This window comes from Salmo trutta, chromosome 9 (assembly GCF_901001165.1).
Source record: "Salmo trutta chromosome 9, fSalTru1.1, whole genome shotgun sequence".
NCBI classification, from domain to species: Eukaryota; Metazoa; Chordata; class Actinopteri; order Salmoniformes; family Salmonidae; genus Salmo; species Salmo trutta.
Window position 1 is genome coordinate 41,256,279 of NC_042965.1, and position 20,802 is coordinate 41,277,080.

The 20,802-nt window shown below is 45.9% G+C and overlaps 1 protein-coding gene across 1 annotated transcript in view; it reads left to right on the plus strand.

The window, feature by feature from the left end:
- The window catches only part of LOC115199668 (protein unc-13 homolog B-like), a 53,461-nt gene extending 36,999 nt beyond the window's left edge, over positions 1-16,462 (plus strand). The window contains exons 29-40 of the mRNA XM_029761974.1: positions 1,593-1,613; positions 2,164-2,190; positions 6,071-6,159; positions 10,850-10,987; positions 11,321-11,444; positions 12,000-12,044; positions 12,283-12,354; positions 12,609-12,756; positions 13,483-13,539; positions 13,737-13,829; positions 15,091-15,250; positions 15,885-16,462. Coding sequence (XP_029617834.1) covers positions 1,593-1,613; positions 2,164-2,190; positions 6,071-6,159; positions 10,850-10,987; positions 11,321-11,444; positions 12,000-12,044; positions 12,283-12,354; positions 12,609-12,756; positions 13,483-13,539; positions 13,737-13,829; positions 15,091-15,250; positions 15,885-16,167 — 1,257 coding nt within the window. The 3' untranslated portion in view covers positions 16,168-16,462. The remainder of the gene's footprint in view (positions 1-1,592; positions 1,614-2,163; positions 2,191-6,070; positions 6,160-10,849; positions 10,988-11,320; positions 11,445-11,999; positions 12,045-12,282; positions 12,355-12,608; positions 12,757-13,482; positions 13,540-13,736; positions 13,830-15,090; positions 15,251-15,884) is intronic.
- The last annotated feature ends 4,340 nt before the right edge of the window (positions 16,463-20,802 follow it).

The following is a 20,802-nucleotide window of genomic DNA, read 5'->3' on the forward strand; positions in this document are numbered from 1 at the left end:
TATAAAAATAACAGAAATACCTTATTTACACAAGTATTGTTATGATACTTGAAATTGAGATCAGGTGCATCCTGTTTCCATTGATCATCCTTTACATGTTTCTACAAGTTGATTGGAGTCCACCTGTGGTAAATTCAATTGATTGGACATGATTTGGAAAGGCACACACCTGTCTATATAAGGTCCCACAATTCACAGTGCATGTCAGAGCAAAAACCAATCCATGACGTCGAAGGAATTGTCCGTAGAGCTCCGAGACAGGATTTTGTCGAGGCACAGATTTGGGGAAGGGTACAAAAATATTCTGCAGCATTGAAGGTCCCCAAGGACACAGTTGCCTCCATCATTCTTAAACGGAAGAAGTTTGGAACCACCAAGACTCTTCCTAGAGCTGGCCGCCCTGCCAAACTGAGCAATTGGGGGAGAAAGGCCTTGATCAGGGAGGTGACCAAGAACCCGATGGTCACTCTGACAGACCTCCAGAGTTCCTCTGTGGAGATGGGAGAACCTTCCAGAAGGACAACCATATTTGCAGCACTCCACCTTTATAGTAGAGTGGCCAGACGGAAGCCACTCCTCAGTAAAAGGCACATGACAGCCCACTTGGAGTTTTCCAAAAGGCACCTAAAGGACTCAGACCATGAGAAACAAGATTCTCTGGTCTGATGAAACCAAGATTGAACTCTTTGGCCTGAATGACAAGCATCACGTCTTGAGGAAAGCTGGCACCATCCATACGGTGAAGCATGGTGGTGGCATCATGCAGTGGGGGTGTTTTTCAGGGACTGGGAGACTAGTCAGGATCGAGAGAAAGATGAACTGTACAATGTAGAGAGAGATCCTTGATGTAAACCTGCTCCATAGCGCTCAGGACCTCAGACTGGGGCGAAGGTTCACCTTCCAACAGGACAATGACCCTAAGCACACAGCCAAGACAACGCAGGAGTGGCTTCGGGACAAGTTTCTGAATGTCCTTGAGGGGCCCAGCCAGAGCCCGTACTTGAACCCGATCGAACATCTCTGGAGAGACCTGAACATAGCTGTGCAGCGACGCTCTCCATCCAACCTGACAGAGCTTGAGAGGATCTGCAGAGAAGAATGGGTGAAACTGCACAAATACATGTGTGCCAAGCTTGTAGAGTCATACCCAAGAAGACTTCCAGCTGTAACCGCTGCCAATGGTGCTTCAACAAAGTACTGAGGAAAGGGTCTGAATACTCATGAAAATGTAATATTTCAATTTATTTTATACATTTGCAAAAATGTATAAACAGTTTTTATTTTGTCATTATACGGTATTGTGTGTAGATTGAGGAGGGAAAACAACAATTTAATCCGTTTTAGAATAAGGCTGTAATGTAACAAAATGTAGAAAAGTCAAGGGGTCTGAATACTTTCCGAAGGCACTGTACTTCAGGCCATGTAGTGCACTTCTAAAGGCCTATTGGACCCTAGTATACTATGAATCTGTTAAACAGTTACCTATCTATTCTATGTAAACTAGGAAAGATTCATCATCATATTTGTGTCTCACTGCCATCTGTTTTAATATGGTTTGTCCTTTTCTTTCTTCACCCCTTCTCACACTCTAGTCAAAGAATGAAGTGAACAAGGTTTGTTTTCCCCATTTACACCCCCCCCACCCACCAATACAATACCGTTTTCTACACCCTATTCACCCCTTCACTAATACAATACCGTATTCTACACGCCATGCACCCCCCCACCAATACGATACCGTATTCTACACCCTATTCACCCCCCCACTAATACAATACTGTATTCTACACGCCATTCACCCCTTCACCAACACAATACTGTATTCTACACCCTATTCACCCCCTCACAAATACAATACTGTATTCTACACGCCATTCACCCCCTCACCAATACAATACCGTATTCTACACTCCATTCACCCCTTCACCAACACAACACTGTATTATACACCCATTCGCCCCCTCACCCTCTCACCAGTACAATAATGTAGTCTATGTAGCAACTGAAACCATTAGAAAAACATTGGATAGGGTTTTATGGTAAATTGCATACAGCATAATAGTCAACATATGGTGTCTGTTAACCTTATAAGCCCACTCAACTTTTTATTTTCTCCTGTCCTTTTTTCTGTTTTCTCTCATTTTTCTATGTCCCTCTGGATAGATTGAAGCCACAGCGGGCATGAAGAAGGTAAGCTGTGGTAGAGACCAGGTCAGACAGGTTTAGACAGTGAAGGTAAGATGAGATAGAGACCAGGTCAGACAGGTTGAGAGAAAGTGAAGGTAAGCTGAGGTAGAGACCAGATCAGACAGGTTGAGACAGTGAAGAAGGTAGGCTGAGGTAGAGACCAGATCAGACAGGTTGAGACAGTGAAGAAGGTAAGTTGAGGTAGAGACCAGATCAGACAGGTTGAGACAGTGAAGAAGGTAGGCTGAAGTAGAGACCAGATCAGACAGGTTGAGACAGTGAAGACTGTAGGCTGAGGTAGAGACCAGGGATAGCTCATGCAGGGATATGTCTCACAACAGGGATATGTCTCACAACAGGGATATGTCTAACAACAGGGATATGTCTCACAACAGGGATATGTCTCACAACAGGGATATGTCTCACAACAGGGATATGTCTAACAACAGGGATATGTCTAACAACAGGGATATGTCTCACAACAGGGATATGTCTAACAACAGGGATATGTCTCACAACAGGGATATGTCTAACAACAGGGATATGTCTCACAACAGGGATATGTCTAACAACAGGGATATGTCTAACAACAGGGATATGTCTAACAACAGGGATATGTCTAACAACATTGATGTATCTCACAACATGGTTATGTCTAACAACAGGGATATGTCTAACAATAAGGATATGTCTAACAACAGGGTTATGTCTCACAACAGGGATATGTCTAACAATAGGGTACTGTATCTGCTGTATCCCCAGTACCTTGGTCAGGAACCACATTAATTTTCGATTGTACCTTTGAGTTAATTTATTATTGGTTGTGCCTTTCCTATTACTGTGATTCTCACTGCTGCTATGACCTGCTGCTGTGACTAACACAGAGGCAGAACCTGAATGGTTATGACCAGCTGCTGTGACTAACACAGAGCTAGAACCTGAATGGTTATGACCCGCTGCTGTGACTAACACAGAGCTAGAACCTGAATGGTTATGACCCGCTGCTATGACTAAAACAGAGCTAGAACCTGAAGGGTTATGTCCCGCTGCTGTGACTAACACAGAGGCAGAACCTGAATGGCTGCTATCCGCTGCTGTGACTAACACAGAGCTAGAACCTGAATGGCTGCTATCCGCTGCTGTGACTAACACAGAGCTAGAACCTGAATGGCTGCTATCCGCTGCTGTGACTAACACAGAGGCAGAACCTGAATGGCTGCTGTCCGCTGCTGTGACTAACACAGAGCTAGAACCTGAATACCTAGAGGTGTCAGACTACTAAAGAAAATTACTGTTACTGTATATTTATATATCCTTTAAAAAGCACAATGTCCCCTAGCCACGCTACCGATTATGGGCCTCTGTCATCCGCCACCACACCAGCAGGTGGCACTAGTCACATGGTGATATTATAATACGGCGGTATTCTACAGTCGTGGCCAAAAGTTTTGAGAATGACACAAATATTAATTTCACAAAGTCTGCTGCCTCATGATGGCAATTTGCATATACTCCAGAATGTTATGAAGAGTGATCAGATGAATTGCAATTAGTTGCAAAGTCCCTATTTGCCATGCAAATGAACTGAATCCCCCAAAAACATTTCCACTGCATTTCAGCCCTGCCACAAAAGGACCAGATGGCATCATTAACACAGGTGTGAGTGTTGACGAGGACAAGGCTGGAGATCACTCTGTCATGCTGATTGAGTACGAATAACAGGCTGGAAGCTTGAAAAGGAGGGTGGTGCTTGGAATCATTGTTCTTCCTCTGTCAACCATGGTTGCCTGCAAGGAAACACGTGCCGTCATCCTTGCTTTGCACAAAAAGGGCTTCACAGGCAAGGATATTGCTGCCAGTAAGATTGCACCTAAATCAATCATTTATTTGATCATCAAGAACTTCAAGGAGAGCGGTTCAATTGTTGTGAAGAAGGCTTCAGGGCGCCCAAGAAAGTCCAGCAAGCGCCAGGACCGTCTCCTAAAGTTGATTCAGCTGCGGGATCGGGGCACCACCAGTACAGAGCTTGCTCAGTGATGGCAGCAGGCAGATGTGAGTGTATCTGCACGCACAGTGAGGTGAAGACTTTTGGAGGATGGCCTGGTGTCAAGAAGGACAGCAAAGAAGCCACTTCTCTCCAGGAAAAACATCAGGGACAGACTGATATTCTGCAAAAGGTACAGGGATTGGACTGGGGTAAAGTCATTTTCTCTGATGAATCCCCTTTTCGATTGTTTGGGGTATCCGGAAAAAGCTTGTCCGGAGAAGACAAGGTGAGCGCTACCATCAGTCCTGTGTCATGCCAACAGTAAAGCATCCTGAGACCATTCATGTGTGGGGTTGCTTCTCAGCCAAGGGAGTGGGCTCACTCACAATTTTGCCTAAGAACACAGCCATGAATAAAGAATGGTACCAACACATCCTCCGAGAGCAACTTCCAACCATCCAGGAACAGTTTGGTGACGAATAATGCCTTTTCCAGCATGATGGAGCACCTTGCCATAAGACAAAAGTGATAACTAAGTGGCTTGGGGAGCAAAACATCAATATTTAGGGTCCATGGCCAGGAAACTCCCCAGAACTTAATCCCATTGAGAACTTGTGGTCAATCCTCAAGAGGAGGGTGGACAAACAAAAACCCACAAATTCTGACAAACTCCAAGCATTGATTATGCAAGAATGGGCTTCCATCAGTCAGGATGTGGCCCAGAAGTTAATTGACAGCATGCCAGGGCAGATTGCAGAGGTCTTGAAAAAGAAGGGTCAACACTGCAAATATTGACTCTTTGCATCAACTTCATGTAATCAATAAAAGTATTTTTGCACTTATGAAATGCTTGTAATTATACTTCAGTATTCCATAGTAACATCTGACAAAAATATCTAAAGACACTGAAGCATCAGACTTTGTGGAAATTAATATTTGTGTCATTCTCAAAACTTTTGTCCACGACCGTAGTCTACATCCTGTAAGCCACAGGGTCCCTTTCCAAGGTTTATTTAGACAGAACAGAAATGACAAGGGGACAGAGAGGTAGAGAGGGGGAGAATGTCCGGAAGGCTCTTCTCTGACATGGAACCCTGGTCTCCGGCATTGAGTCGCATAATGTGTTGAGAACATCCACAGCTCCTACCACAGCAGGGTCCCTTCAGTTGAAGGGCTGGAACAGTGAATGGACCAGGAAATGAACGAGGGTCAGGAGGGATATTGTTAATGTCAGGCCTGCAGTAAATTAACTAGGGTCAGGAGGGATATTGTTAATGTCAGGCCTGCAGTAAATGAACGAGGGTCAGGAGGGATATTGTTAATGTCAGGCCTGCAGTAAATGAACGAGGGTCAGGAGGGATATTGTTAACGTCAGGCCTGCACTGCGGATGCCTTGTTTCAGTCAGAGTGAAGTGGAGAGCCTTGGTCTCATGGTAAACAACACTCAGATCCAATGCTAGAACAGGAGTCATGGTTTACTTCTGTCAGACTGAAATTATTTCTGAGGTGTGTATTGTGCAGAGGGGTTTTAGTGAGAGTCCTTCTTTATGTAAGTGGGGAGGAGAATGTTCTACACTAGAGTTTTGCGTTGTCTCCTCTTCAGTGATATTCTGGTGTAACTCAGAATAGGTCACTCCTTGTGAAAATCCTTTACTTTGGAGGGTACTGTATGTGGAGCACTTCTATAGTGTATTACCTGGTGAGACAGTTACTGCGCATGTATGAGACGTGAGTCGAGCCCTGATGACAACCGGAATACTTGACTAACCTGCCATTATCTCTCTCTTTTACTCTCCTCTCTCGATCTCTTACTCTCATTTTCTCTCTCTCTACCTCTCTCTCTTACGCTCCTTTTCTCTCTCTCTCTCTCGCTTGCTCTCTCTTCCCTCTCTGTAGCTGGATTCGGAGGCTGCGGACATCTTGAATGACCTGCAGGTCAAACTGGCCACCGTCCTGGACAACCTGAGCGCCATGTTCGGCAAGAGGTGAGCCAATCAGAAACAATTAGGGCCCCTAAAGGGCTAGGGCCGGCTCTGACTGCATGTGGGGGTATGTATGTGGGTACGCAGACCCGCGAGCCACTGCAGCCCCTCATGATGAGTTCAGGTTTTTTGTGTCCCTCAGCCCCAAATTTGCCCATCCCAGGTCTACAGGGTGATAGGTAGCTCAGACCTCCTACTCTACAGGGTGATAGGTAGCTCAGACATCCTACTCTACAGGGTGATAGGTAGCTCAGACCTCCTACTCTAGTCTACAGGGTGATAGGTATCTCAGACCTCCTACTCTAGTCTACCGGGTGATAGGTATCTCAGACTTCCTACTCTAGTCTACAGGGTGATAGGTAGCTCAGAGCTCCTACTCTAGTCTACAGGGTGATAGGTAGCTCAGACATCCTACTCTAGTCTACAGGGTGATAGGTAGCTCAGACCTCCTACTCTAGTCTACAGGGTGATAGGTAGCTCAGACCTCCTACTCTAGTCTACAGGGTGATAGGTAGCTCAGACCTCCTACTCTAGTCTACAGGGTGATAGGTAGCTCAGACCTCCTACTCTACAGGGTGATAGGTAGCTCAGACCTCCTACTCTAGTCTACAGGGTGATAGGTAGCTCAGACCTCCTACTCTACAGGGTGATAGGTAGCTCAGACCTCCTACTCTAGTCTATAGGGTGATAGGTAGCTCAGACCTCCTACTCTAGTCTACAGGGTGATAGGTAGCTCAGACCTCCTACTCTAGTCTACAGGGTGATAGGTAGCTCAGACATACTACTCTAGTCTACAGGGTGATAGGTAGCTCAGACATCCTACTCTAGTCTACAGGGTGATAGGTAGCTCAGACATCCTACTCTAGTCTACAGGGTGATAGGTAGCTCAGACCTCCTACTCTAGTCTACTGGGTGATAGGTAGTTCAGACATCCTACTCTAGTCTACAGGGTGATAGGTAGCTCAGACATCCTACTCTAGTCTACAGGGTGATAGGTAGCTCAGACCTCCTACTTTACAGTGTGATAGGTAGCTCAGACCTCCTACTCTACAGGGTGATAGGTAGCTCAGACCTTCTACTCTAGTCTACAGGGTGATAGGTAGCTCAGACATCCTACTCTACAGGGTGATAGGTAGCTCAGACCTCCTACTCTAGTCTACAGGGTGATAGGTAGCTCAGACCTCCTACTCTACAGGGTGATAGGTAGCTCAGACATCCTACTCTAGTCTACAGGGTGATAGGTAGCTCAGACCTCCTACTCTACAGTCTGATAGGTAGCTCAGACCTCCTACTCTAGTCTACAGGGTGATAGGTAGCTCAGACCTCCTACTCTAGTCTACAGGGTGATAGGTAGCTCAGACCTCCTACTCTAGTCTACAGGGTGATAGGTAGCTCAGACCTCCTAGTCTACAGGGTGATACGTAGCTCAGACCTCCTACTCTACAGGGTGATAGGTAGCTCAGACCTCCTAAAGGGTGATAGGTAGCTCAGACATCCTACTCTACAGGGTGATAGGTAGCTCAGACCTCCTACTCTAGTCTACAGGGTGATAGGTAGCTCAGACCTCCTACTCTACAGTCTGATAGGTAGCTCAGACCTCCTACTCTAGTCTACAGGGTGATAGGTAGCTCAGACCTCCTACTCTAGTCTACAGGGTGATAGGTAGCTCAGACCTCCTAGTCTACAGGGTGATAGGTAGCTCAGACCTCCTACTCTACAGGGTGATAGGTAGCTCAGACCTCCTAAAGGGTGATAGGTAGCTCAGACCTACTCTACAGGGTGATAGGTAGCTCAGACATCCTACTCTAGTCTACAGGGTGATAGGTAGCTCAGTACTCCTACTCTACAGTGTGATAGGTAGCTCAGACCTCCTACTCTAGTCTACAGGGTGATAGGTAGCTCAGATCTCCTACTCTAGTCTACAGGGTGATAGGTAGCTCAGACCTCCTACTCTAGTCTACAGGGTGATAGGTAGCTCAGACCTCCTACTCTAGTCTACAGGGTGATAGGTAGCTCAGACCTCCTAGTCTACAGGGTGATAGGTAGCTCAGACCTCCTACTCTACAGGGTGATAGGTAGCTCAGACCTCCTACTCTACAGGGTGATAGGTAGCTCAGACCTCCTACTCTACAGGGTGATAGGTAGCTCAGACCTCCTACTCTAGTCTACAGGGTGATAGGTAGCTCAGACCTCCTACTCTACAGGGTGATAGGTAGCTCAGACTTCCTACTCTACAGGGTGATAGGTAGCTCAGACATCCTACTCTAGTCTACAGGGTGATAGGTAGCTCAGACCTCCTACTCTACAGTGTGATAGGTAGCTCAGACCTCCTACTCTAGTCTACAGGGTGATAGGTAGCTCAGACCTCCTACTCTAGTCTACAGGGTGATAGGTAGCTCAGACCTCCTACTCTAGTCTACAGGGTGATAGGTAGCTCAGACCTCCTAGGCTACAGGGTGATAGGTAGCTCAGACCTCCTACTCTACAGGGTGATAGGTAGCTCAGACCTCCTACAGGGTGATAGGTAGCTCAGACCTCCTACTCTACAGGGTGATAGGTAGCTCAGACATCCTACTCTACAGGGTGATAGGTAGCTCAGACCTCCTACTCTACAAGGTGATAGGTAGCTCAGACCTCCTACTCTACAGGGTGATAGGTAGCTCAGACCTCCTACTCTACAGGGTGATAGGTAGCTCAGACATCCTACTCTAGTCTACAGGGTGATAGGTAGCTCAGACCTCCTACTCTACAGGGTGATAGGTAGCTCAGACCTCCTACTCTAGTCTACAGGGTGATAGGTAGCTCAGACATCCTACTCTAGTCTACAGGGTGATAGGTAGCTCAGACCTACTACTCTACAGGGTGATAGGTAGCTCAGACCTCCTACTCTAGTCTACAGGGTGATAGGTAGCTCAGACATCCTACTCTAGTCTACAGGGTGATAGGTAGCTCAGACCTCCTACTCTACAGGGTGATAGGTAGCTCAGACCTCCTACTCTACAGGGTGATAGGTAGCTCAGACCTCCTACTCTACAGGGTGATAGGTAGTTCAGAATTCCTACTCTAATCTAGTCTTCTATATTTTTTACTATTTTCTACATTGTAGAATAGTAGTGAAGACGTCAAAACTATGAAATAACACATATGGAATCATGTAGTAACCAAAAAAGTGTTAAACAAATCAAAATATATTTTATATTTAAGATTCTTCAAAGTAGCCACCCTTTGCCTTGATTACAGCTTTGCACACTCTTGGCATTCTCTCAACCAGCTTCACCTGGAATACTTTTCCTACAGTCTTGAAGGAGTTCCCACATATGCTGAGCATTTGGCTGTTTTTCCTTCGCTCTGCGATCCAACTCATCCCAAACCATCTCAATTGGGTTGAGGTCGGGTGATTGTGGAGGCCAGGTTTATGCAGCACTCCATCTTATGCAGCACTCCATCACTCTCCCTCTTGGTCAAATAGCCCTTACACAGCCTGGAGGTGTGTTGGGTCATTTTCCTGTTGAAAAACAAATGATAGTCCCACTAAGCGCAATTCAGATGGGATGGTGTATCGCTACAGAATGCTGTGGTAGCCATGCTGGTTAAGTGTGCCTTGGAACCAAAAATCTCCAATTTGGACTCATCAGACCAAAGGACAGATTTCCACTGGTCTAATGTCCGTAGCTCATGTTTCTTGGCCCAAGCAAGTCTCTTCTTCTTATTGGTGTCCTTTAGAAGTGGTTTATTTCCAGCAATTCGACCATGAAGGCCTGATTCACGCAGTCTCCTCAGAACAGTTGATGTTGAGATGTGTCTGTTACTTGAACTCTGAAGCATTTATTTGGGCTGCAATTTCTGAGGTGCAGTTAACTCTAATGAACTTATCCTCTGCAGCACAGGTAACTCTGGATCTTCCTTTCCTTTGGCAGTCCTCATGAGAGCCAGTTTCATCATAGTGCTCAATGGTTTTTGCAACTGCACTTGAAGAAACTTTCAAAGTTCTTGAAATGTTCTGGATTGACTGACCTTCATGTCTTAAAGTAATGGACTGTCGTTTCTCTTTGCTTATTTGAGCTGTTTTTGCCATAATATGGACTTGGTCTTTTACCAAATAGGGGCGGTATACAGAAGGCAGCCCTATATTGTCACAACACAACTGATTGGCTCCAACTCATTAAGAAGGTAAGAAATTCCACAAATTAACTTTTAGCAAGGCACACCTGTTAATTGAAATGCATTCCAGGTGACTACCTCATGAAGCTGGTTGAGAGAATGCCAAGAGTGTGCAAAGCTGTCATCAAGGCAAAAGGGTGGCTACTTTGAAGAATCTTAAATAGAAAATATATTTTGATTTGTTTAACACTTTTTTTGGTTACTACATGATTCCATATGTGTTATTTCATAGTTTTGATGTCTTCACTATTATTCTACAATGTAGAAAATAGTAAAAATAAAGAAAAAACATTGAATGAGGAGGCTAGTCCCGGGGTTAGGCATGAAAAAGTGGGATCTGAACTGGCAACAGAAGAGCTGCTGGTTTCAGAGCATAACTAACATCCACTACTGTTGTTCTTTGAGAAAGGCACTATACTGCTACAGGGGAGCTGCCCTGCGGCTCACACTCCTTCCTGAATGTTTCTGTGTTGATTAGGAGCTGAACAATTTCCAAGATGAACAATTGACTGGGTCTTCTATTTGTTATTAGTTTCCAGGCCCGTCTCACCGTCTGCATGCGTCAGATGGCAGAGATCCTGTACCAGATCAAAGGTCATCCCAACCGTCAGACAGCCGAGGCCGACGCTGACAACATGCTGAGGCCTCTCATGGAGTTCCTGGATGGAAAGTGAGTGGGGCTGACACACGGTTGGACGCCATTTTGGTGCAGAGATGGTTATGTACTGTATATGGATGCATATGCCATTTGGGCTGAAAAATGGTGCAGTTTCATGTCAGTGTTATTTTGGTTGGTAGACTTGTATTTTTCACACACTGAGACCATGTTGGCTCAAGTAGTCTCTAGTTTGTCATGACAGAGCTACAGTATCTTGCACACAAGAGATTTGGTTTTGAGGTCTGAGATGATATAGACTGAAACATGCTACTGTCGGTGACTTGGTCAAATGGTTCCAGTGTGCCTCAGTGTTTCTGTGGGTCTCTCTTCTCCCTATAACCCCAGTCTGAGTCTGTTTGCTGACACCTGTGAGAAGACGGTTCTGAAGAGAATTCTGAAGGATCTGTGGAAGATCGTCCTCAGCAGCTTGGAGAAGACCATCATCTTACCGCCGAGCAACGACGGCTTCGTAAGTCCATCTGCCCTCCTCACAATACTGTATGTACCAATAGTCTACCAGCACCACCCTCTAGACCTCCTGTCTTCCATCAGACAGTCTACCAGCACCACCCTCTAGACCTCCTGTGTTCCATCAGACAGTCTACCAGCACCACCCTCTAGACCTCCTGTGTTCCATCAGACAGTCTACCACCAGCACCACCCTCTAGACCTCCTGTCTTCCACCAGACAGTCAACCAGCACCACCCTCTAGACTTCCCGTGTTCCATCAGACAGTCTACCAGCACCACCCTCTAGACATCCTGTCTTCTATCAGTCTACCAGCACCACCCTCTAGACTTCCTGTGTTCCATCAGACAGTCTACCAGCACCACCCTCTACACCTCCTGCCTTATGTCCGACTGGAATTAGGTTCCTTTTTAATATAAACCCATCTCAAGGGTATTTTTAACAGATAGAACCAGATGTAATCTAACTGAGCTGACCTGGTTCTCCCTACCTCACTCCCTCACCCTCCTTCTCTAATCTTTGATGACATGCCTGATTATTTGTTTGATTTTTCCAGGGAGCTCAGATACTGACTGCTGCCAAGGGACTGTCCAACCTGAAGGTACAGACCACGCTGTCAGTTACTGCTGTCTTACAATGACTATGCTGTTTATTTGATTTATTTTACCTTTATTTAACTAGGCAAGTCAGTTAAGAACTAATTCTTATTTTCAATGACGGCCTAAGAACAGTATAAGCCTCTCTCCTGTGGCAGGGTATCCTGACTTGTCTCCTTGTATATGGAGTTTAACACACAACGGGGCGTGGCTAATGTCTGTCTGTAACTCTGGTTGCCATAGGGGGGGGGCGAGGCCAAAAGCCTGACGCCCAAACAGTGTGTCATCATGGACGCTGCACTGGAAACCATCAAGGTGAATACACACTCACACACACACACACACTCGCACGCTCACTCGCACTCACACACACTCACACTCACTCGCACTTACACACACACACACACACTCGCACGCTCACTCGCACTTACACACGCACGCACGCACGCACGCACGCACACACACACACACACACACACACACACACACACACACACACACAGAAATAAGCATATACACACTAATGCATACATACACTCTTAACTTCTCTCTTTCGCTGTCCCTCTCAGCAATACTTCCATGCGGGGGGTAATGGTCTGAAGAAGGCCTATGTGGAGAAGAGTCCTGAGTTATCTTCGCTGAAGTATGCTCTGTCCCTCTACTCTCAGAGCACTGATGCATTGATCAAGATCTTTGTAACTACACAGCACGCACAGGGTAAGAGACACACACACACACACACACTCCTACACACACTCAGAGAACAAACATATTTTTGTTTACATGCACAGACAGTTTTACTCATGACCTGTATTGATGCATTTCCATTATCATGCCAATAGAGGTCAGCAGAGAGTTTTCACTCTTCCTATTTTCTCTCTCTGTCTCTCACACTGTCTCACACACAATTTATTTATTTCTCTCCCTCACTCACTCAATCTCTCACACCCTTTCTCTCTTTCTCTCTCTCTCTCTCTCACTCTCTCTCTCACCCTTTCTCTCTCTCACCCTTTCTCTCTCTCACACCTTTTCTCTCTCTCTCTCACCCTTTCCCTCTCTCTCTCACCTCTCTCTCTCTCTCACCCTTTCCCTCTCTCTCTCACCTCTCTCTCTCTCACCCTTTCTCTCTCTCACCCTTTCCCTCTCTCTCTCACCTCTCTCTCTCTCACCCTTTCCCTCTCTCTCTCACCTCTCTCTCTCTCTCACCCTTTCTCTCTCTCACACCCTTTCCCTCTCTCTCTCACCTCTCTCTCTCTCTCACCCTTTCCCTCTCTCTCTCACCTCTCTCTCTCTCTCACCCTTTCTCTCTCTCACACCTTTTCTCTCTCTCTCTCTCCCTTTCCCTCTCTCTCTCACCTCTCTCCCTCTCACCCTCTTTTGCTCTCTCTCTCTCACACCCTTTCACTCTCTCTCTCTTTCTCTCTCTCTGCTCTCTCTCTCTAGTTCATAATGGGATGGGCATCAGGATTACCCCCAGTGAGAAGGTTCGGCCAGACAGAGGTATGTTATAGTTTTATAGATGGATTATAAGCTTTTATAATGTGGTAATAATGTTATTGATTTCCTTAAAATAATGTGTTATAGCTAATTTATTTACATGTAATAGCGCAATGATAGAATGAAGTGAATGGACACGTTTGGTTACTCAGTAAATGGTAATAGTGGTGTGATAATTTGTGATGTACATTGACTCTCAGGTTCAGGAGTGGAGAAGCCTGTTGGTGAGGCCCAGATCCAGATAGACATGGTGCCTCCAGGCAAAGACAAGATCCACAAGGTCAACATCAGAGGTGAGCCAGACATACCACTACACGTGTCATGTCTACCTCAGATCAAACTGGATAACATAAACACACCTCATAACTCAAACATTTTCATCTCTCTGTCCTATTGTCAAACATCTCCATCTTGCCATCTCTCATCTTTCCATCTCATCTCTCCATCTCTCAATCTTTCCATCTCATCTCTCCATCTCTCATCTTTCCATCTCATCTCTCCATCTCTCATCTTTCATCTCCTCATCTCTCAATCTCTCATCTTTCCATCTCATATCTCCACATCTCTCATCTTTCCATCTCATCTCTCCATCGCTCATCTTTCCATCTCATCTCTCCATCTCTCATCTTTCCATCTCATCTCTCCATCTCTCATCTTTCCATCTCATCTCTCCATCTCTCATCTTTCCATCTCATCTCTCCATCTCTCATCTTTCATCTCCTCATCTCTCAATCTCTCATCTTTCCATCTCATATCTCCACATCTCTCATCTTTCCATCTCATCTCTCCATCGCTCATCTTTCCATCTCATCTCTCAATCTCTCATCTCTCCATCTTTTCATCTCATCACTCCATCTCTCATCTCTCCATCTCTCATCTTTCCATATCATCCCTCCATCGCTCATCTTGCCATCTCTCCATCTCATATCTTTCCATCTCCCACCTTTCCATCTCATGTCTCCATCTCATCTCTCCACCTCTCATCTCTCTGTTTCTCATCTTTCCATCTCATCTCTTCATCTCTCATCTTTCCATCTCTCATCTTTTCATCTCATCTCTTCATCTCTCATCTCTCAATCTCCATCTCTCATCTCTCCATCTCTCATCTCTCCATCTCTCATCTTTTCATCTCTCATCTTTTCATCTCATATCTTTCCATCTCATCTCTCCATCTCTGATCTATCCATCTCTCATCTTTTCATCTAATCTCTCCATCTCTTATCTTTCATCTTTCCATCTCATCTCTCCATCTCTCATCTTTCCATCTCATCTCTCAATCTCTCATCTTTCCATTTCATCTCTCAATCTCTCAATCTCTCATCTCTCATCTTTCCATCTCATCTCTCAATATCTCATCTTTCCATCTCATATCTCCATCTCTCATATTTCCATCATCTCTCATCTTTCCATCTCTCATATTTCCATCTCTCATCTTTCCGTCTCCTTCCTTCTACTGCTCTCACACCGATTGCTTTAATTTCTCACCAGTTGTTCCCTTGCTCTTTCTCTCACTCTCTCCTCTCTCCCCCCCCCTGTCTCTCTCTCCCCCTACAGTGATAGCGGTGAATGACATGAAGTGGCAGACATCAGGGATGTTCCGTCCCTTCGTGGAGGTCAATATGATTGGTCCGCTCCTTGCAGCCCAGAAGAGGAAGTTCACTACCAAGTCAAAGAACAACAGCTGGACAGCCAAGTACAATGAGGGCTTCCAATTGTGAGTTCTAAACCCACTGAGCTTCCACCCAACACCTGTAGGTCGCCCTTCACTTTAACTCCACTTTCATGTGTTCACCACCCTGACAACTATTTTCGGCTGGCGCTCCGGCAGCGCAAGTGCCAAAACTCGAGGGTTTGGCTTGTGAGATTACTTTGAAATAAATATGAATCACCAAAGCTTTATTAAAAGGTGAAGTACAACAACCATCCATTCTCCACTGTTAGATTTAGACCCTACTGTACAACAACCATCCATTCTCCACTGTTAGATTTAGATCCTACTGTAAACAACCATCCATTCTCCACTGTTGGATTTACAGAAATGTGCAACAACCATCCATTCTCCACTGTTGGATTTACAGTAATGTACAACAACCATCATTCTCCACTGTTAGATTTACAGTAATGTGCAACAACCATCCATTCTCCACTGTTGGATTTACAGTAATGTACAACAACCATCCATTCTCCACTGTTGGATTTACAGTAATGTACAACAACCATCCATTCTCCACTGTTAGATTTACAGTAATGTGAACGGATTTAAAGTTAGGATTCCACCATTAGTCTGTAGTGTACACTATACAACAATGTTGAACCACTTCTACCTTTTCGCTCTATCCCTCCAACAGCATCCTGGGTAAGGAGTCTCCAGACTGCTATGAGCTGCAGGTGACGGTGAAGGACTACTGTTTCGGCCGGGCCGACCGTGTTGTGGGCGTGGCCGTGGTCCAGCTCCGAGACGTGGCTGACAGGAAGTCGTGCGTGTGCTGGTGCCCGCTGGGCGGAATCATCCAGAAGGACGAGACGGGCGTAACGGTGATGCGTATCCTGTCTCAGCGTGCGGCCGACGAGGTGGCCAAGGACTTTGTCAAACTGAAGGCCGAGACACGTCCTGTAGAGGAGGGGAGATGATGTGGAGAGAGGAGGGGAGATGGAGAGAGGATAGGTAGAGGAGAGCCTATCACAAGATGGAGTTGAAAGAGGAGACACGCTCCGTGGAAGAGAGGGAGATGAACATCAGGATAGAAGTTAATAAATGTTATGTTTCCTGGTCCTCTGGGCCAATGAGAGGGCCTGGAGCAGGCACATGACTGATGAGGGACCAATCAGAGACTTTCACTGTATGCATCAAAGTAGTGGAGTGTGACACAACACCACATACCTTCACTGTTGCATTCATATCACACACACACACAGACGCACACAGACGCACACACACACACACACACACACACACACACACACACACACACACACACACACACACACACACACACACACACACACACACACACACACACACGCCTTCCAGTGTCACCTTCAACCCTACCAGACGCTTCAAGCAACTACACACACACACACACACACACACACACACACACACACACACACACACACACACGTGAATGAATGTCTGCTTACTGTACCAGGGGCTATATCAGAACAACCCTTATAGGTACATCCTCTAATTTTATATATTACTAGCATGAGACTGATACGCATAGCCCAACACCCATCACCCTAACCTGTGATGAAAACACATGAGACTCATGCCCATAGCCCAACACCCATCACCCTAACCTGTGATGAAAACACATGAGACTCATGCCCATAGCCCAACACCCATCACCCTAACCTGTGATGAAAACACATGAGACTCATGCCCATAGCCCAACACCCATCACCCTAACCTGTGATGAAAACACATGAGACTCATGCCCATAGCCCAACACCCATCACCCTAACCTGTGATGAAAACACATGAGACTCATGCCCATAGCCCAACACCCATCACCCTAACCTTTGATGAAAACACTTGTGGATGGATCTGACCTGACCTGTCTCCAGGGTCGCTACAGTACCATCCCTGTGGTTTACATAGCCTTAAAATCACAGCGCTAACCCCCATCCCTCCTCAGACCATCACAACCACAGGGATATGTACCTGAACTGGGAAGAAAATGGCTGCCTATCGGCCCTGGTTAAAATGATTTCACTGTATAGTGATAGATGAACACACGCAGACAATAAAAACAGTTGAGGTTTGTGAGGTGCTAGAGTTACAGAGTTAGTTAGTTGACAGGGTGTAGTACAGACTAGGGTGAGGTACTAGAGTTAGTTAGTTGACAGGGTGTAGTACAGACTAGGGTGAGGTACTAGAGTTAGTTAGTTGACAGGGTGTAGTACAGACTAGGGTGAGGTACTAGAGTTAGTTAGTTGACAGGGTGTAGTACAGACTAGGGTGAGGTACTAGAGTTAGTTAGTTGACAGGGTGTAGTACAGACTAGGGTGAGGTACTAGAGTTAGTTAGTTAGTTGACAGGGTGTAGTATAGACTAGGGTGAGGTACTAGAGTTAATTAGTTGACAGGATGTAGTACAGACTAGGGTGAGGTACTAGAGCTAGTTAGTTAGTTGACAGGGTGTAGTACAGACTAGGGTGAGGTACTAGAGCTAGTTAGTTAGTTGACAGGGTGTAGTACAGACTAGGGTGAGGTACTAGAGTTAGTTAGTTAGTTGACAGGGTGTAGTACAGACTAGGGTGAGGTACTAGAGCTAGTTAGTTAATTGACAGGGTGTAGTACAGACTAGGGTGAGGTACTAGAGTTAGTTAGTTAGTTGACAGGGTGTAGTACAGACTAGGGTGAGGTACTAGAGTTAGTTAGTTGACAGGGTGTAGTACAGACTAGGGTGAGGTACTAGAGTTAGTTAGTTAGTTGACAGGGTGTAGTATAGACTAGGGTGAGGTACTAGAGTTAATTAGTTGACAGGATGTAGTACAGACTAGGGTGAGGTACTAGAGCTAGTTAGTTAGTTGACAGGGTGTAGTACAGACTAGGGTGAGGTACTAGAGCTAGTTAGTTAGTTGACAGGGTGTAGTACAGACTAGGGTGAGGTACTAGAGTTAGTTAGTTAGTTGACAGGGTGTAGTACAGACTAGGGTGAGGTACTAGAGCTAGTTAGTTAATTGACAGGGTGTAATACAGACTAGGGTGAGGTACTAGAGCTAGTTAGTTAGTTGACAGGGTGTAGTACAGACTCGGGTGAGGTACTAGAGCTAGTTAGTTAGTTGACAGGGTGTAGTACAGACTCGGGTGTGGGGTGTTTTACTGTCAGACGGCTGTGTGAACAGAACAGAGCTGTGTGGGCTTAATGGTTACAGCATCGGCCCTCTCCACTTCAGCCTGAGGGACTGTGTGCTCCTATACAGTACACTATACTCATGACATAACCTTTAACCTCCTCTCTAGATTTTGTATTTATTCATGTATTTATTAATGTGTTTATTTTGCCAACTGAAGTTTCTCTTTTCAACTGTTACTGCAGATACTGTTTGCCTGTACGTCTACATGGAATGGAAATAGCCAAACATTGACTAGTTTGTTTTTTGTTGTTGTTGTTGTTGGGGGGGGGGGGGGGGGCAGTCATTTAGACCTTTTTTATAAATCTCATGTCCAGTCTTGTCCAATCTTGATGAACAAATGTTAGAGTATGTAAACTACCAGGTAATGTTTAGAAGCGTCTGTCTCGCCCCTAGCATTACCACAAACACACGGGTGTTATAATGATCATGTCATACTCGACCTCTGTCAGCTGTCAATCATCCTCTTACTGAGACCTGACTCTCATGTTAGCCCCGCCCCAAAAGTTCCACCATTGCTCTCATTGGTGGAGTTTGTTTTGCATGGCCCCGGTGCCTTGTGTGGGTGGAGATTTCACTTAAGGACCAATGGAATGGTCTAAAATGAACAATCCCGGGTCACCGGACCATGCAAAATTAACTCGACCAGTCATTGGGCGTTCTGTGAATGTCACAAATATTACCTGCCTGCCATTGGCTGGAATAGAAAATTGAAAGGTGGGCCATCCAATAATATCACATAGATGGAGAAGGGGGTGGATGGAGTATGCACCACGTGCCAAGTAATGCAGTGTTCACTTTCTAGATTTCTTGATTTGTTCCTTTCTTTCATTTTGTTTCTTTTGTTTTATTTTTTGTTTTTTTTGACAAGTGAACTCTGACACTCAAACTGTTTTAATCTTACTGTAAGTTAGAAAACCACAACAGCAGTTTGTAAAGAAAATCCTAACACCAGAGCATGTATTTACAGTATACAATCAAACTAAGCTAGACCTTGAGTTGTGCATTTTTATGTATGTACTGTCAAATATGAAAAGATTAAAATACGTAAAGTATGTATTATTAATATTATAATGCTGCGAAAATGTTGAAAATACTTGTACAAATATTAGAATTTTGTATATAAAATATTAATGAATAATCTCTTTGGCTTTTGGAGTGTTATTGAGTTAGATGAGACTAGATGGGATGAGACTAGATGGAGATTTGAAAGAGTTTGACATGTTTTTGTCCATTGCATTCCATTGGTTATCAAACACCACGTACACCTGTGTTTATTTTACCACACAGTGCTCCCCCCTCTCCCTCTCCTCCCCTCCTCCCCCTCTCCCCTCCTCCCCCTCTCCCCTCCGGTATTACTCATTGTCTCTCTCTCTCAGTATGATAGCATTCTGTGTACATCACGATTCATTTCCTGTTGTACAGACTGAGCTGATCATTAATAGAAGAGAGCAGCACTGGACTGGAGCTTCCTCCTCTCCCCGTCTCATACTCTCCCCCTCTCCTCCTCTCCTCCTCTCCCCCTCTCATACTCTCCTCCCTCTCCCTCTCTCATACTCTCCTCCCTCTCATACTCTCCTCCTCTCCCCCTCTCATACTCTCCTCTTCTCCTACTCTTCTCCTCTCCCTGTCATACTCTCCCCCTCTCCTTCTCTCCCCCTCATACTCTCCTCCTCTCCCCCTCTCATACTCTCATCCTCTCATACTATCCTCCTCTCCCCCTCTCATACTCTCCTCCTCTCCCCCTCTCATACTCTCCTCTTCTCCTACTCCTCTCCCTGTCATACTCTCCCCCTCTCCTTCTCTCCCCCTCATACTCTCCTCCTCTCCCCCTCTCATACTCTCATCCTCTCATACTATCCTCCTCTCCCCCTCTCATACTCTCCTCCTCTCCTCCTCTCCCCCCTCATAATCTCATACTCTCCCCCTCTCATACTCTCCTCCTCTCCTCCTCTCCTCCTCTTCCCCTCTCCCCCTCTCCTCCTCTTCCCCTCTCCCCCTCTCCTCCTCTCCCCCCTCATACTCTCATACTCTCCCCCTCTCCTCCTCTCATCCCTCTCATACTCTCCTCCTCTCCCCCTCTCCTCCTCTCCCCCCTCATACTCTCCTCCTCTCCCCCTCTCCTCCTCTTCCCCTCTCATACTCTCCCCCTCTCCCCTTCTCCTCCTCTCATACTCTCCCCCTCTCCTCCTCTTCCCCTCTCATACTCTCCCCCTCTCCCCCTATCCTCCTCTTCTCATACTCTCCTTCTCTCCCCCTCTGCTCCTCTCCTACTCTCATACTCTCCTCCCCTCCTCCTCTCATACTCTCCTCCCTCTCATACTCTCCCCCTCTCCTCCCCTCCTCCTCTCATACTCTCCTCCCTCTCCTCCTCTCCTCTACCAGACCATCCTACAGACCAGAGTAT